A 19,614-nucleotide genomic window follows, 5' to 3' on the forward strand; every position below is an offset into this window, starting at 1 on the left:
TATATATATATATATATATATATATATATATATATATATATATATATATATATATATATATATATATATATATATATATATATATATATATATATATATATATATATATATAAATATATATATATAGATATCACCTAAAAGAACCGACAATTGGAGAACGGTAATAGCGTAGTTGGTAAATCGATTGCCTTGTACGCAGCTGACCTGGGTTCGATTCAGAACCCTGCATAAGGTTAGAGATTTTTCCAAAGATCCGATTTCTCTAGCCCGGAAAGAGGCGAATGACACTAAGGTTATAACCTCTATACTCAAACTAAAAAAGAACCGACATTTAAACAATGTTCATAATTTCAGGAGTTTTGTCGCGATTTTCAGTAATTTCTCATTACGTTTCCGAGATATTTTATTCGTGAGTTTACTGTCGCATTTTTCTGGCAGAGTAGCACGATTTATGTTCATGGTTTCAGGGCCTGAGTCACGATATTCGTAATATACGTTTTCGTGAAATTAGTCACGGTTTGGTGCTGGATTTTTTCTGATAGATGTTTACAAGAACTTGGTCGCGATTTCCGTAATTTCTATTCACGTTGTCGTGATATTTTAGTCAAGTAGAGTGATTTGTGCTCATAATTTCAGAATCAAAATCACGATTTTTGATATTTTAGTTACGAGTAGTGTAATTCATGTTCATGATTCCAGGATCTTAGTAGCGATTTTCGTAATTTATATGCACGTTACCGTGATATTTTATTTTTGAGCTCACTTTTGAATTTGACACGTGGAGTAATGTGAATTACTATCGGATTTTTTACTTGAAGTAACGTGACAATATTCGCGATATCTTGTTTTTTGAACTACATCATGATCATGATTTGTGGCTCTAAATATTGTTTGGTCTCAGCGCACTTTTCGTTTTCTGCCCGGACAGCACATTGAACCATATCAAATAGTTTTTTGCCTTTCTCATATAGAAAGGTTATGCAATCACTCTAAAAATCGTCAACCATATGCCATTCGACTCAGCTCGTCGAGATTGGAAAATGTCTGTGTGTATGTGTGTATGTGGAAAAAAATGTCACCTCTGGATCTCATAGATGGCTGGACCGATTTGCACAAACTTAGTCTCAAATGAAAGGTACAACGTTCCCATCGGCTGCTATTGAATGCTATTTTTATTGATAGGAATTCTGGTTCCGGAGTTACGGGTTGAAGAGTGCGGCCACACAGCTAATTCCCATATAAACTGAACTGAAAAATGCTCAAAGGGGGGGAATTGAAATGTCTTTAAAATGCATGAAACGTCGAGATTTGATGTAATCTCGAAATTTTTTTTTGGGCGAAAATTGACTTTGTTGGACTTTGGCACCTTTCTGCCTTTCTCATATAGAAAGGTTATGCAATCACTCTAAAAATCGTCAACCTAATTTGCATATACAGTCATATACCATTCGACTCAGCTCGTCGAGATCGGAAAATGTCTGTGTGTATGTATGTGTGTGTCAAATAAACTCACTCAATTTTCTCAGAGATGGCTGAACCGATTTCCACAAACTTAGTTTCAAATGAACGGTATAACGCTCCCATAAGACGCTATTGAATTTTTAGTTGATCGGACATCCGGTTCCAGAGTTATGGGTTGAAGAGCGTGGTCACACAACAAATTCCCATATAAACTGGTAACCCTATGATGTCCGAATGATGTAATACATATTCAAATACGTTCAACATTACTTGGATTTGCGGGTCTAGATCACTAATGACCAATCAAATAACACATTGGCATCACTGTTTGCTATATTACGGTCGTCAGTAGAGCTGATAGTTTTTTTTTTGATTTTTTAGTGTTTTACACTCGCGATCATTTTTATTCTCGTTTTATCTGTATATCGTTTTATTCGGTAGTACGTGTGCATTGAAATTTCGTGACTTCAAGCACGATTATATCTGCCGTTGTGATTCGTGAAAGTGATTGTTTTTGGTTGAGATTTTTGTTTTCACTTGTCATTATCACTGCACAGACGTTACGCTCAATTTTTTCGCCAAAAGCGACATCTGCTGGTGGGTAGTTGAGTTGTCACACGTTGCGTGCAAGTTTGCTTCCATTGACGCACGTTACGTCTCCTGCGCATATTGCATACCCGCTAGGCGTTATTTCTACATCAAAGCATGGCTTGTAACAACTGCTCGAAAGTGGTTAATGATTCTGATCGAATCACATGTCGTGGATACTGCGGAAATTCGTTCCACATGATATGCGTCAAGATGGATTATGATGTTCGTGACGTCCTGGGAACCCACCCACGGAATTTATTCTGGATGTGTAATGGCTGTGCTGATTTATTCTCGAATGATAATTTCCGTAGAATGGCTTCGCGTTGTTGCGATATAGTGCCTGACGACAATTCTCTGAAATCTATAAAGAACGACATAGCTGATTTGAAAGATGTCGTCAAAGCACTCTCGGTTAAAGTTGACTCTAAACCGCTATCCCCAATTATAACGCCTTGGAATCGAATTGCTGAATATAATCCAGTTTCAAACACGCCTAAGCGCAAACGCGAAGATGTTTCGCCCAAAACAAAAATTCCTAATATTCGTGGATCCAAAGCTGCGTTTGAAACAATAAAAACAATTTCACCACCTGAGGAGCTGTTATGGGTTTACTTGTCAGCATTCGATCCCAGCACGACGGATGACGAAGTTTCTACCCTTGTGAAAGATTGTCTGGGGGAGAATCTGCAACCGAGAATAGTTCGTCTAGTTCCTAAGGACAAGGATCTCTCATCTTTGAGCTTCATTACTTTCAAAGTTGGCGTTAGCAAATCATACAGGGATAAGGCTCTGTCCAAAGATTCTTGGCCGGAGAACATCTACTTCCGTGAATTTGTGACCAATTCAAAAATCCAACGACCTATCATCAGGATTGCGGCGGAGAAGAATCCATCTGGTGGTGGACAGTAGCGCCAAGCTGTTCCGGATAAACTCATCTGTCCAACTTCTTGTATCCCGGCGAGCGATTCAGGTCTACCTGGCGAATCGGCGACTTCTTCTGTGTCAGGTAAAGCCAAGAATGGTATATGTCCTTCCGAAGCAATACAAGATGCTGCACCCCCTCAATGTAAATTTCACTTACAGTCTGCTGATGAACACAACTCTACCGCCGCTGTGAATCTTCAATGTCAAAAACAAAATTTGGATCCCATCGTAACGAGCTCGTCTCTTCACAGCACACTCGGCTCTACAACGATCACAGAAGGACTAAGCACTCTATGCTATGCTGGTATGACTCATCGCACCCTGGGACGCACTGCAGCTAGCACTATGGAAGCCCTTGATCCCCCTGCCACAGTCGAGCCATTGCAGCCAGCGTTCACCAGTCGTCACGGTCCTGTGTGCAGGAGTGGTGAAGGGGTCTTCCAAATCGATACCAACGACAATCAATCGCGGCATTCAAACCTACAAATATATTACCAGAATGCCGGTGGTATGAATTCAGTAATCGAAGATTATCTGGTAGCAAGTTCAGATGAATGCTTCGACATAATCGCCCTCACAGAGACGTGGCTTAGCGATAGCACTCTGTCAGTGCAAGCATTTGGTGCCAACTACGATGTTTTCCGAACTGATCGCAGCTCACGCAACAGTCTCAAGGCTACCGGCGGCGGGGTACTTGTGGCTATCCATCGTCGATTGAAAGCGCAACTGATTGACGATACTTTGGGGGTCTGTGTCGAGCAGGTGTGGGTGCGAATCAAACTGGCTGGCTACGCACTTTATCTTTGCGTGGTTTATCTTCCACCGGATCGCACTCGCGATTCGACATTGATTGATTCACATACTGAGTCACTGGAACGGATTTCCGCTCAAGCAAGCCCGGTTGATGAGATCCTGATTGTTGGTGATTTCAATTTCTCCGGATTAAAATGGCGCTCTGCTTCTGACGGATTTATGTTCGCTGATCCCGAAATGTCATCTTTTCATGCTGGTATCACCAGTTTGCTTGACTGCTACAGTCTAAATCTGCTGCGCCAAACGAATAATGTGGTGAACGAGAACAACAGAATCCTTGATCTCTGTTTTTCGAGCAAATCTGACTACGCGCCAAAAGTTACCGCAGCACCGTTCCCCCTGGTAAAGACTGTTAGACACCACCCTCCCCTGCATATATTGCTTGAAGCCATTCGAGTGAAGCATGACTGCAATGCTTCTGACACCGTCAGCTATAATTTTAGAAAAGCCAACTATAATAGCATTATTGACTTCCTGTCGAATATCCACTGGACTGAAATTCTCGACAATGATGATGTCAACGTTGCAGTGCAGACCTTCTCCAATGTTATGAGCTATGCTATCGATCGCTATGTACCCAAAAGAAGTGGCCTTCAATCTAAGCACCCAGCGTGGCACACTGCCGAGCTGAGACGGTTAAAAGCGACTAAAAGAGCCGCTCTGAAGAAGTACTCCAAGTTTGGGGGCTACGTGCTGCGACATCACTACGTTCATGTTAACCAAGTCTATAAAAAGACATCGAAGCGTTGCCATGCCGATTACTTGCGAAACGTGCAACGTAAGTTGAAGTCCGAACCTAAAACATTCTGGAAGCATGTAAACGAGCAAAGAAAGGAATCCGGGTTGCCTTCAACGATGAGCTATGGAGGACGTATGAGCTCTAGTTTACAGGAGATCTGCCAACTATTCTCTGAAAAGTTCGCGAGTGTTTTCTCCAACGAGAAGTTGACACCGACCCAGGCTTCACGCGCGGCTCTCAATATACCTCAATCATACCAGTCTTTGAACTCTATCAATATCGACAATAATATGGTACAACTGGCGGTTAGGAAAATGAAGGCTTCAACCTCGGCAGGCCCAGATGGTATACCAACTATTATTCTAAAAAAATGCTCTGCCGGTCTAATTGAACCTCTTTGTCATCTGTTTCAATTGTCGCTAACAACCGGAGTATTTCCCGAACTCTGGAAATCCTCCTTCATGTTTCCAGTTCACAAAAAAGGTGATAAAAAGGTAGTTGACAACTACCGTGGTATTACAACGCTAAGCGCAGTTCCTAAGCTGTTTGAAATGGCTGTGTTGGAACCCATCTCCAGCCACTGCAAACAGTATATCTCCGAGACTCAGCATGGATTTATGCCGAAACGTTCAACATCTACGAATCTTCTGTCGTTCACAACATATGTTACAGATGCTATGTCGGACGGCCTTCAAACTGACGTTATCTACACGGACCTTTCAGCTGCTTTTGACAAGATAAATCACGCTATTGCAGTGGCAAAATTGGATAGACTCGGCTTTGGTACTAATATTCTCCGTTGGATGCAATCGTATCTCAGTGATCGTCGTCTAGCAGTCAAGATAGGTGATTGTGTATCCGAAGAGTTCTGTGCTTCATCTGGTATTCCGCAAGGCAGCCATCTCGGTCCATTGATTTTTCTTCTGTATTTCAACGACGTTAACTTTTGTTTAGAAGGACCACGGTTGTCTTTCGCCGACGACCTCAAGTTATACCATAGAATCCGGAATACTCATGATGCAGCTTTCCTTCAACGCCAACTGGAAACCTTTGCGGAATGGTGCGAGATCAACCGAATGACCCTAAACCCCAAGAAATGTACGGTCATTACGTTCTCGAGGAAAAAAAAACGCCAATTCGATTCGATTACTGTCTAGCTGAATCCACAATTGACAGAGCGAATTGCGTCAAAGATCTCGGAGTTTTTCTCGATGAACAACTGACGTTTAAACAGCATATCAGCTATATTGTCGCAAAGGCATCACGCTGTTTGGGGTTCATAATGAGAATATCTAAGCACTTTTCAGATATTTACTGCTTGAAATCTCTCTACTGCTCACTCGTTCGATCAACTCTGGAATATTGTTCAGTTGTGTGGAACCCTCATTATCTCAACGGCGTCCATCGAATTGAGGCAGTACAGCGCAGATTTGTTCGGTTTGCCCTTCGTCGATTGCCTTGGAGCAACCCTCACCAGCTGCCAAGTTATGAAAGCCGGGGTTTGCTTATTGGACTCGATACATTGCAAGTGCGACGGGATCTATTCCGTGCTATGACGATTTCGGATATTTTGCAAGATCGAATTGACTGCCCCGAGCTTCTCAGTGCGATAAACATGAACGTTCGCCCTCGCGCCCTTCGCAATAATTTATTCCTCCGATTACCTCTTCGCCGGACTAACTATGGAGTGAACGGTGCCATCATTGGTTTGCAGCGGACTTTCAACAGAGTTTCATCCGAGTTCGATCTTCACATTCCACGTAGCAGATTACAATTTGACTTTTTAAATAGATTAAGAAATTATCATTAGGACCACACTGTGTCTGTTGATATTAATTATAAAATAAATATTTCGTAAAGTAGTTTTGACCATATTGGTCACATATGACGGATCTTGAGGCCCCATGAGAACTCGCCAAGTTCCCGAGCTAATGCCACACCCATTTTCCAGCAAGCTCTTAACCGATTTTTACAAACTTGATTTCAAATGAAATATATAATACTCCCATTGACTGTTATTCAATTTCATCCAGTTCTGATTTTCGGTTCCGGAGTTACAGCTTGGTTATTGCGGTCACTTAGGAATTTCTCATATAAACCGGTACAATCGTGATACGTCATAGGTTTAAAATATATCGAAATGAACATCAAATTACTTCGATTCGCAGGCCTAGATCATTGTTGTTACGGCATGTAATTAGCAAGGGACTGGAAGGTGAAGTATATTTTTTCAATATTAAGAGCCGTAGTACTCAAGGGAGAGCAAGGAGTTGAAGGGAGAAAATTTTAGAAAAGCGTGGAAAGGGTCATATGAGCAAGCTTAGAGTTCACCGGCGACTTAACCCTTCGTCTGCTACCGTAGGAGTCAGGATCTTTTAGAATTACAAATGTGAATCACCTGAGTCTACGGCATGTCCGAAAAAGCGTAAAGTAACTTGTTACTTCTTGCTGTCGGAACCGACTTCTAATTAAATGCCGTAACAACAATTGACAAATTCACTCAATAGGTCGTTAACAAAAAAATGGTTAATAAAAAATGATTAAAACTAGATCACTGATGGCGAATTAAAGATTACTGGAATATATTGTCCACTATCGATAATTCTGGAAGTCCCGGGTTCCGGGCATATTCCAGATCTAAAGCCACTTCGGTGATGACTGAAACAATTTTCACTAACCTAGTCCCAAATGGATGTTATAATATAAAGTTCGGTGTTGAACCCTCCATCTACCCCTCCATATCCTACCTCTCGTCCCCCACCTCCTCTCTCACCCCAACCATCTCAGACCAACCTCCCTGCATTCCCTTCATCCACCCCGTATACTAAAATAAGCTAGATGATTCCTGACGCATCCTCTCCCTCCCACCAATTATATCCCTTCCCTTCTCCCTCATGAAGTTAACATGAAGACAACATTGAACTCACGCTGATTATACAAATATTATATTTTATATATTAACAAGAATGTAATAGACAATTCCACAATGTTGTATTGAACGTAACCAAGCATCAAATCACTGTTTGGATAAATGAGAAAGGCACAATTGCACCACTAGGTGGATTAAAACATGTGCTACTCGCACCTGTTACTAGTCATAACTAGAAGATACACCGAAGACCCGTTTTTATCAGCCCCTTTAGTGCTTTTTTGGTTGACAAAATGGGGGTAACGACAACGCATATTTTTTATTTCCTTTAATAAACCGAAGCTGTTAAAATATTAATCATTATTCCATAGACATATCCTCATAATCTTGGTTGGCTGACGAAATCGGGTCGAAAAGATGACAAAATTTGGGGCTGATGAAAACGGGTTTTCACTGTATTTTATAAAAAACCCAAATTTTGTGAATAAGTTTTAAAAAAATGTACACCATATGCAGAGTGGCATGAAATTGAAAATGATTACAGATATCTTCCAAATATCACAAGCACTCAAGACAGATCGTCAATCTTGTACTACGAATCATCAACCAATTCACGAACCCATGAATACAGATAGAACTTTATTGATTGTCCGTTGGATCTCGTGCATACGACTTCTTTCGCGGCGTGAAAACAATGGTCTACTCGCCTACTGCACTTTGGGGGTCAGTTACTTCTCTCATGTCTTATGTTAAGTGCCAACAGTTGATTTTGGGGTACTGGATGATGTTTTTCAGTTGCCCTTATGACCTGAACAGCTGCGACAAATTTGGCAATAGTATTGGTATGGAAAACACTAGTTTGGATTGGTTTATCGTAGATGATTGGGTAATCGGCTAAAATCCATTCTCCTCCGTATCTGTACACCCAAAACTCGGCCGTAATACCTTTACGGTAGTAAGAAAAAATTGCTCTAATAGCAAGACGTTTCATGCTAAAACGGTCACAACAAAAAATTCCTCAAACGGCAATACTAATACATTCAAATCTTCTCTGCGTCGCACTTATGTTCCATTAATTCTTATTCAATAAATATAAACGCGTCGGATTGTCTGAAAGTGTGTAGCACTTCGCTTGTCATTGTATTGCGCGTTAAACGAAGTGAACACTATGTGGATAAAGACGAGGTTCGATTATCTCTACACGACACATTCCGTATTGGAAGATCGGCTCACATTCGGCTAACTTCAAAGCACAGTCAGAAAAAACGACTCGGAATAGTGGTGGAATATTTCGGCCGGTGTTAAATTGAAATTTCTTTTCTATCACGGACGTTAACAGCAAAGTAGCGACTGCACAGAACATGAGCAGTCCTTCCCGTCATGTACGGGAAGCAAGACCTATGGTTTGGATCCACGTATCCGAACCGAGGGTCCGGAACACTTGTATGGATCTAAACACCAAGTCTGGGCCTGGTTCAGGCCTACATACGAACAGAGCAGCAACCGAAATTCGTTCCACCGTTTACTAGCTTTGCGGGAATATGAGTTTAATACCGCAATTCACAATTGCGTAGTCTGTTACCGAAAAGACAATAGAATCTTACCCAAAAGTAATAAAAACATACCCGTCGGATTTTGTGTGTATCTCTGCATCGCGCAAGGTTGTTCATGTTGTGGTGTCTGATTACAGTATAGGAATTTGTCATGGTATTTAGTAATATTTCCATGAATTTTGAGTTGTATAATCAAGTAAGATCTTTCGATCCGTTTTCTCACTACAACAAACCCGTTAGGAATATTTAATCCATTTAAGACAGATGGCTTCCGTTTAATTCCACTATAATATTAGGAATTAATCTGCGAGGAAGCTTCTCCAAGTATCTGGTGAAACGGATTCTACTTTTCGGTAATGTGACATGCAGTTTACAATTAGCTTAGGAGGGATACGCGGTCATGTCGCTTCACCTCTATATTATCATTTTGCATATACGCGGGAATTTCAATTCTTATGCTGCCACTTTCAACCACGCATTTGGCGGTGTTGTGTAAAACTAAACGTTCGATTTTGGCCAATGTGTTGAGTGATATCTGCGCAGGTTGCGTTGCGCAGGTGATGGTACCGAAAATAGGTGACTTCCGCCAGTAACAGCTCCATTATCACCTTCATCTAGAACAAAATTGAAATTTTTGGGACGTTTTGAACACCAGTTATATTGAAGGGCATACAAAAACTTATTTGTAAACGTATTTCGGTTCTAGTGGTCAAAGTCAAATCCTGGTGCAACTCCATTGAAAACTCACTGAAGTCCGCTAACAACGCTGGTTCTCCTAAAAGGTAGTCACAGGAGAGAGTTATTACGTAGTGCTCAGTGTGGACTTGAGGATCCAGGCGTGCTAGAATTATAGTTCAATACACTCTGACAGGGACTAAGTCCGAGACGAATAGGGCTCGAGGGCAGTCCCTCCGGATGCATCGATTTTGTCAATCCCGTTCTGGTAGGACCGATTCCAAACAGCAGGTATGTATAAAGTATGTAGTTTGAACATTAGTGCCAAGTCAACAATTACTCCAAGATCCTCGACCTAAGAGTGTCTGAGAATACTCGAGTCGAACAAACGGTAATTGAACTAAATCGGGTGACGCTTCCGCCTAAACGCCTCGATTGGGGATTTGTTCGGATTTAGAATCATTCTGTTCAGATCACACCACGTAAAGATGCGGTCCAGTTCACTTTAAAGGAATTCGGTATCGGTCGAATCCGGTATCTATCTAAAAATCGTAATGTCGGCGGCGAAGGAGAGGCGGTGTCCTTGTAGTTGGACATTGACGTCATTAAAATAGAGGTGAAATATTAGAGAACTAGATGCCTTCAGATTGGAGTTTGCCACAGGAATAGCAGCAGCATCGACGCAAATTCGGTTGATGGAGCGCCTTAAGAAAGAGTGAGATTTGCGGCAACTTGTTGTGGTGTAAGGCGCTCGTCAGAAAAAAATGCTTGAAAATACTAAAACAAAGTATTACACCTCGCTGAGTTATTAAGGAGGTATTGAAAAATGTTTCATCAATAACTGTTTAATACCTCAATGAGGTATTAATAATCAATTAATATAAGTTTTTGGTATGATACCAGAAAATAGTATGGGGACCATTCATAACGTAAGTAAGTAACGCGAAAATTGCACGAAATTGACTCCCCTCTCCCCCATGTAACAAATTTTTCTATCCCCCATTACGTAACAAATTCTTCGAAAAAAAATTTTTGTTCGGTGAAAACATGTTCCGAAACGATCTAGCTTACTCCCACTCCCCCATATATCACAACATGTCACAACTTGTCGTATCGCCTCCCCCTCCTAAACGCGTTACGCAATTTATGAATGGCCCCATGCTCCGGTTAATGCCCAGTTACTCTCCTGGTCGGGATGTTACCATCGGGCACAAGATGTAGGGGGGGGGGTGTTGATGGCGCATCCGCTGGCCTAAAGGAGACGGAGCCGTGGAACAATATGGAGCATAATCCTGAGCGCTTACGAAGCAGAGATCCAATGTACGTCCATTTTCGTTGGTGCATTCGATTTGCCGCTACTGTAGGTATATAATATACAGCAGGCGTTGACGCACAGACTGTTCAATATCCAGTCGTAGAATTCCATTGCTTGCTTTACACCACGTAAAGCCAGGCAAGTTGAAGTCGCCTAGAATAACACTATCATCATTTGGGGCAACAGTCGAGATAATGAAAGATACGGAGGAAAGATGTACATAGATCAAGCTGGAATCGCGAATTCTTTCAGGTGGGAAATATGCGACACACAGGAACAGCGAGCGATCGACATGTTTCACTAATATCCACACTTGCTCGGAGCTCATCCACAGAGATCAGTCGGACTTTTATTAAATGACGAACAGTGACAAGCAAACCACCACCCGACGTCTTATGGGTGTTGAGGGCACCTGGCGAAACAGAATAACTATGCCAAGTAAAGTCTCACTCAAGGCGATGACGTTAGCACACCGTAGTAGCTAACAAATAGTTGTCCGCTGATGAATTTAGACCATCGACTGGTTCTGGTAGTAAACACCGATACTGTGGGAGGACGGATCAGGTTCGGCTGGAATGGTGTCGGCAGTACTAGTAGAAAAGAGCGCAGCAATGTTGTCTTTTGGAGTAGGTTGGGAGGTTCTTAAATCACTACCACTACTACGGAATCGTAATGACTGGCAATCACTGCCTCTCATATCAGCGCTTTGTATAGCTACGGAGGTAGCTTGCGACGAGAACTAGATGATGAGCTACAAGCGTGGAATGAGTTCTAGTACGCAGCTCACTTGGGTTCGGATCCCAACCCCGCACAAAGGGTTAAAGATTTTTCTAGCCCGAAGGCGAATGACCTTAAGGTTAAAACCTCTATAATCAAAATAAAAAAGCGTGGAATGCATCAACCGTTGTATGATTGCAATTTAAATACAAATACTTGCCGCGGATGATGGCTTGGAAGACCTCTACTTCATTCACGCACACAATATCTAGACGACTGCTGATCGCTGACGACAAAAGCTCGACTGTGGCGGGTGGATCCAGGGCTTTCATGGTACCAACCGCGTTCTAGCATGCGCTCGATATCGACACTCATTCGCAATGGTGGTGTTGCTTGATATAGCGACATTGCTAATCGTAGCGGAGTCTTCGGCTGAGTCGTAAATGTGCCGAGTTGAATCAGCGGAATGCATGCTTCTTTTGAAAGTGGAAGGAAAACGGTCGGTGGGCCGTATGTTCTGGGTACGGCTACAAGAATTGTGCGGGATTTTGGATGAACTCCGACTTTGAATGATATGAAGTGCAAAGTACTGAAGGCAATTCCTCTCATCACCAGCGAAACAATTTTAATATCCTAGTTGCAGTTTAGCGTTTCTTTGGTCATTTTTTCGACCGTCTCCTTGCTAACGCTGGGATGAAAACGGGAAAGATATATCCAAAGCAATGATGTTGGAGGTAGAATCGTAACAATTTTGCTATTAACCAATTGCTTTCGACCAACAACCTCGGATCAGAGCCATCTTCGCGACGACGTTTCTCAGGTGGTCAAGTAGTACCGGGATTTGGTCGGACTGGAGTAGATAAATACAGAGACCTTTTTGGCAAGGTGTGATATTCGTGATAGCACACCCAAGAGAAGAGACTGTGTCGCGAAAACGAGCGAATTTGACGAGTTTGACACATTCGTTGAACATCCGAAATGAATTTGGGTTTACCGAGAGAATTCTCGGCTTGATTAGTTGTTTTCCGCACTTCATATGCACCACATTTTGCACAGTGATCGCATGCAGTTGCCATAGTGAGCAGAGAATGGACAAAAATCGAAAACGAAGAAAGTAATTTTTTCCATACCGTGTGTTATATTTTCATAAAAATCAATCAGCTTATGTAGAATGTTGTTACAGTACTGCTGATTGATTTTTCTGAAGATCTAACACACGGTATGGAAAAAACTGCTTTTTTCGTTTTCGATTTTTGCCCATTCTCTGTTCAACCTTAAGTGGCGATGCAGTTGAGGGAGTCTTTTTAAAAAAAACCAATAGCAAAATATCCGGAGCAATCAAAACAACAAATGATCCATAAGAGTACACTGAACCGTACCAAAAATGGAACTTGGTTACTATAATATTATAGTAAGATACTTGAAATAGTTCTATCAAATCCGACTGTTTCTAATTGGTTGTAATGTTATTGGAAAAAGTGGGAGCTTACATCAAAGTAGTAACTTGTGTGTATATTGTTGTTTTACAACATATTAAAAATACCAAACTAACTTAGTACGTTGATTTCATGAAACGATACTGTTATCAGTCATTTTTACTTTTTAGATAATTCAGGAATCCTGCGAATTGAAGAGGGGCATTTTGCCCCGGTGGGGCGTATTATACCCTTTTACCCCAATATAAATATTTTAGTCAAATCTGGAGTCGTGTTCCTCTTAAATCAGCTAAAAAAATGGAACAAATAATTCAAACAAATAAATCTCCACGGTACATCTATCGAGTGGAAATGAAAAACATCAGCTTATTGCAACTATATTTATCGCCGCGAGGAAACAAACCAATCTAAAACTGTTCCATCATTTCACACACCCGTACAAACACACTAATAACCTGTTCCGTTGAATAGAACAGCGACAGAGTAAACAGCATGACAATTTCTACTCTGAAACTAATTTTTTCTCGTACCTGGGTGGCTATCAAGCTTGCTAGCAAACACCTTGTTTACATCGCTTTCTTTTCTTCAGCACCTAGCCGCCAAACACGGAATACCGGCTGTACAGAGAACAGTATGCGCTCGGTCATTGCCTATACATATGCATATTCATGAATTATTGATTTGATCCACCACATCGCACCCACAGTCGGAAGTGTGTGAAAATACCATCCTCGTGCTGGGGACTGGCGAGGATAAAAAATTCTTTGGTACAGGAAAAACTCGTTCGAAAAAGCTGTTAACATACTTTCTTTTATGTCATTCACTAAGCTACCCGTTAAATAGGAAGGAGCTCTAGTTGCATAATAACCCACTGTCGACTGTGGTGACACTTACAATTTATGATAAATAGACCAAAACCCAGTACTCCTCCTATACTAACCTGATATTCACTGAAGGTACTGCTGCGGTAGACATCACTACCGTCGCCGTTCTCAAACAGCCGGTCTACACTCGAGGTCATCAGCTTACCGCTTGTCGGTTTTATCCCGGTCAAGTGGAAACTAGCAAAACTTGAACGGGACATGGGAAATGACTCGTTGGATGCTTTAGGATCTACAATGGAAAAGAGAAAAGATGGCACTTGCATTCGTAATCCTACTGACCTTTCGCAGTCCACGCATTCCTATCCGGAATCGTATACTCACTGATGCAGGTCGACACGGCATCCAGGGAAGGCAGTAACGAACGCGTCATAATGTCGGCTGCACTGCGGGGTCGCGTGAATGGCATCACAGAATGAGGGAACGTCTTCGGTTTGATTGGGGTGATGAGCATATGTTCAGTCCATGAGGTCTCTAGCGAAGGTTTTTCCAGTCTTTCCACATCTACGTTCAGAGTCTTCTGCTCGAACGGAACCGAGAACGTTTCGGCAGGGATGCTCTGCAGCCAGCTGAGTAACGACAGGTCGGAGTCGGTGAAACCTAGAAATGATATTAAAGGAGGAACCATTTTTAGATTGTGAAACACTCATACTGAATATTTTTGAATAATAGATGATCGTAACAGTTTTGAGATATAATTTTGTTTGTGTTTTCCAAGTCCTGGATTTCGGTAAATTCATAATATCTTTTTTTTTTATCCCTTTATGGGCAGCTAGGGCCGAGGGTGGTGGCTAGCGGGTTTCATACATCCTTGACCTGACGGACAAAGCTATGGTGCCTTGAACACAGGCAACGCAGATCCAAGGCCATCATTGAAATGATAAGTTCTGCGTTTGAGATGTACTTCCCCCGGTTGCCAGACGAATACCTGTAATTATTACTTGTTGCTTTGTATGTATGAATCTAATGTTCAGTCCTGAGTGGTGTATGCGTGGAAGATGTGGTTTTTAGCGTTCGAGTCCAGGAGTGCATATCTGTCTGGGTTAGCGTGGGCGTTTACTAATTGTGTAATAGTGTGATCGCTAAAGGCTCGAGCATTTGAATGCTAGCGTGTCTCTAACTTTGCGTGCATAAATTCGATATTAGATTCGTGTGGCCATTTGCATATTCACGTGTGTTTTTGAACTATCGCGCGCGGACCCTGAATATGATAATTAATTTTTAGTGTATGGTAGAGGAACGTGTTGTCTAGTGAATATGAGCATCATTCTTGATTGGTCCAACTGAAGGCATGAGTCTAGGCTGATCGAGAGTAGAGAATTCCGAATGTAGCCGGTCTATGATCGCGCGAGTGATGGGTTAATGCTTGAGACCGCGATTATAAAGTTATAAGTGCTGAAAAGTTCACTTAAGTAAGGGGGTGTTTTAATGTTGGCGAAATTGCGAGCGTAGGTGTGTGTGGATGATTGAAATTGTAATGTAAGTTCGCGTCTCGTCCTGTCGTGTCTGGGGTTTCCAGGTTACATGCATTCACCAGATGAGACTAGCTTATGTCAGCTTACTTGTGCACTGGTTTCGCAGAATCGAGGCGATCATCGAAATGATAGATCCTACGAGTGAATGCACTTGGCCCAGTCACCTGTCAAGCATTTGTGTATTTGTGTGTGTTGAGATATGTGTGGAGCCTGTAAATAATATTTTAATACGGATATTTTATACGTCAAAACAAGAAATATGCAATATACTACTTACAGTTTGTTGATCGTTCCTACTTATCTGATTCCATCGAGTATGAGAATACATCTCCATTGTTCTAAAGCTTGGCGACGTCTGATGGCAGAGAAGAATCATTGTTGGCAGCAATGTTGCTCTTCTTGGATTATGAGCTCGAAAAGGTCATCACAAGAATATAACGCATGAGACCGAAAATAAATAAAAATAATATAAAGAGAAGAGTTAGTATTGTTATTGAGTATTACTAATATGCCGATTTTTTTCGAGAGTTGTCCTACTGGAGCTGTAGAGCTAATTCATTCAATTAAGGCATGGACCTAGACTTCTAGAATCGAGGATAGAGACTCCCGGACGTGTACGATTCATGAATGCGCGAGTGCGGGGGACTGTAGGTTCACGCTTGAGACCGCGCCCGAGTGATTACAATTCCTAAGACGTTCATACTATTACCGGGATGTTATAATGCCTGGAAGAGCGCGAGTATAGATTGCGTGGATGGCCGCGAAGGGCTCAACCATTTTTATATTTGTCTGTCGTATGTATGTGACTTTGTGTGTATACATTCGATTTTTATGTAGTTTAGTGGATATGAGCACTATATCTTCGATTGATCCACCTGAAGGCATTGGACCTATGCCGCTAGGGGCGAGAATAGGGGATTCGGGTCGAAACCGATTCATGATCGCGCAAACGCGGGCATTTGGAGGTTCTCTCTCTCGAGACTGGGATTGTTAATTTATAAGTGCCAAACCATTCACTCAGTCACCGAGGTGTTATACTTTTTACGAGATTGTGGGTGTGGTCGTGCGTGGATGATCGCGAAGGACTCGAGCGTTTGTATGTGGACGTTTTTGTCGCGTGTGCCAGTATGTATGCAACTTCGCGTGGACACATTATTTTTATAAGCGTGTGGCCATTCGCATGTTCGCGTATTCTTCAATGATCGCACGTGGGCAGCTTGTCTAGTTTCTACCTCTATTAGTACAACTAAAGACATGAATTTGGGCTACTAGGATCAAGGGCAGAGACCTAAGACGTGACCGATTTATGATTGCACGAGCTTAGGTTCTTAGGTTCCAACGTTCACCTAATCAATCAATATTGGCGAGATCGCGGGCGTTCGCACTTGTGAACAGGTTTGTGTTATCGCGTAGGCCACGTTTGTACGTTTGGAATGAGAGACTGTTAGTGTACATGAGCGAATAAGCAATTTGTGTTAGTTAATGTTAGCATGAATCTAATTGAAAATACAGCAACAAAAGAAGAGCGCCTGCAGAGAGAATTGGGCCCAAAACCCACATTGTATATTATTTGACCATGGCAGTGGATAATAAAGGTCGCCAAGTTAAGTACTAAAATTGATCACAATGTAGCTTAACTAAAAAGAAAATAATCGTATCCCAAGTTTCTGTGATATAATCACTGTAATACTGCTTTGGTGGAAAAGCCCCCGGACCGCATCAAGGTACAGTATCATGCCGAGGGAAGTCCTGGATTTCGGTAAATTCATAATATCAAAGAAATATAATCGTTTCAGTTCAAAAAACTTTAAACGGGTATCAATGTTAATTTGAGATGAATGGAAAATTGACCAAAATAAAAAAAACATATAGAGCAAATGAGCTCTGAAAACAAATGTATCCGGTTCATTTCAGGGATAATACACCACAACGTGTTATACAGAATGCATATATTGGCATGGCTGCGCAAATTTTGAACCCGATTGGTTTCTCCCAGTGTTCCCACATTATGTTATGGTATCTGTATTGATATTAACACGGGAACAGACAACTTTTTCGACTTTCTGCTCAAACATTTCGCATTTTTAAGTATGTCTAAACGTGTTGCGGAAAGCCAGGAAGTAACAAATCATCTCCAAAATTCGCAGTATTTTTCAAAATATGTAGTATGTAAGACGCTTATAAAAAAAATTCAGAAATTAATTTTCTGAAAATCTTTCGAAAGCGATGCGGAAAACTGAACACCCTACTTCTGGCAAAGCCATCAATATGAAAAAGTTCACTGCAGATTTTTCTGTAATATCATTCGAAATCAGGTCGATGGTGATGGCCGGATGGAGTATTTTTTCGGGACTGTACAATGTAGGGGGAAGAGGGTAACAGTGGAACTATGAAAACGTATTGTTTTCATAGTTCCACTGTTACCCTCTTTCCCCTACATGCACATCGCTTTACTGAATAGACGATTTATTAGCCACTTCAACCCGCCTGTATCATATAATAAGCCTAAAAATTAGTTTAAATATTTCTTCCTTCATCAACCGTTATATTAGTTTCCGATGGTTGGAAACACCCTTTTTTGCATTTATCTATTTGTAATAATAGTTACGTTAGTGGCGACAAGTCTTTTATGCAGGAATACCGTATCTACAAAATTGTCCGCTCACAAAATTGAGATCGATGGTTTGGTCACCGATTCGAGTTTGGCATTTGCTTCGTTAAGCAAAGATTTTGAATGGCCATCATACAAGACGATCAGGAATCAGAATATATTGGCTTAAATGGCACGTCCCCCGTATGTAGTCGGGGATTTGTGCCTTGCCGTGTGTTTTCATCATTTCCTGAGCGAAAGGAAAGGACAAGGAGGTGTGGGGAAGTAGAATTGAAAAAGTGGGAAAATAGCAGCACAAAAACAAAAATAAACAAGTTAAACCCACAAGTAGTTCAACTTGCCTGCGAATAAGCCTAAAGCTCTTTACCACATAGGATAAGAAACTTTAGTATGTCTCTGAGTTTTAGTCATCCAAACATGGTTTCGTATATATGGGACCATTCATAAATTACGTAACGCTTTTAGGGGGGGAGGGGGTACAACAAGTTGTGACATGTTGTGACATAGGGGGGAGGGGGAGTTAGCTAGACCGTTACGTAACATGTTTTCACCGAAGAAAAAAAAAATTTTCTAGGAATTTGTTACGTAACATGGGAGGGGGGGGGATGAAGAAATTTGTGACAATTTGTTACATGGGGGGAGGGGGGAGTCAATTTTGGGCAATTTTTGCGTTACGTAATTTATGAATTGTCCCTATGAGGACGGCCGAAGACTCGAAATCGCAATTGCGCTACCGCTGGACAGTTGCATATCAGATAATATGAGGCTCCGTAGTCGGATTCACAAAGATCACATGAAAAAGGCTCAGCGCGCTGAATAGTTACCATGTGATAATTGAGTTTGCAGTGGCCGGTTAAAGCCCTGGTCAGCATGCCGCAGTGGAGCTTCGAAAAATGTGGGAGATTTTTCGAAATCACTGGGCGCGCTTGTTCTAGAAACGCCTTTGTTTGGCGACACGTTTGTAGATTTCTCCAATAATTGCGGTACTCGGACAAAGCCTAGGACCTTATTTTTTTCCCTTATCCAACTTGTCGAAATTGGCAACGCGGGCTCAGGACCAACGAAGTCAATCGCTGAACCTGCCCTGGCCAATTCGTCAGCCCATTATTTTCCAGTAATACCAGAATGTCCGGGCACCCAGACAAGGTAGATAGTGTTGACAATGCTTAGTTCTTCGATTTGGGTTCGGCACGCGATCACTAGCTTGGACCGGGATTTGTCTGAGCTAAGGGCCTTAATGCCAGCCTGACTATCGGAGCAGAAGTTTATAACTCTGCCGGGCAAACTCAGTTGAAGGGCCGATTGTACCGCGTAATGATCGCGAAGATTTCTGCAACAATCTCTCTCCCTAGATAGATACTGTATTGTATTTCCCTTCAAAACGGTATATCTCAGGATGCGCTCATATTATATTGGGATGATAGGTGTTTTTATGTAAAAATGTCTGAGGAACGCGATGGCATTAAAATTTTCAAAATTAAAATATATGTATTGAGAGAAAAATGAACTTTTAATATTTAACTGAAAAAAATACATAGTTGGCAGCACTGCCGG

General features: G+C 41.7%; 1 protein-coding gene across 3 annotated transcripts in view; it reads right to left on the reverse strand.

Moving 5' to 3' along the window:
• The window catches only part of LOC131690261 (WD repeat-containing protein 47), a 253,294-nt gene that overhangs the window by 169,854 nt on the left and 63,826 nt on the right, over positions 1 to 19,614 (reverse strand). For all 3 annotated transcript variants that reach the window (XM_058975891.1, XM_058975890.1, XM_058975892.1), the window contains exons 3-4: positions 14,299 to 14,574; positions 14,034 to 14,206 (exon numbers count right to left, since the gene is read on the reverse strand). In XM_058975891.1, the coding sequence (XP_058831874.1) occupies positions 14,034 to 14,206; positions 14,299 to 14,574 (449 nt within the window). The remainder of the gene's footprint in view (positions 1 to 14,033; positions 14,207 to 14,298; positions 14,575 to 19,614) is intronic.

The sequence above is a fragment of the Topomyia yanbarensis genome, chromosome 3 (genome assembly GCF_030247195.1).
Source record: "Topomyia yanbarensis strain Yona2022 chromosome 3, ASM3024719v1, whole genome shotgun sequence".
Classification (NCBI taxonomy): Eukaryota; Metazoa; Arthropoda; class Insecta; order Diptera; family Culicidae; genus Topomyia; species Topomyia yanbarensis.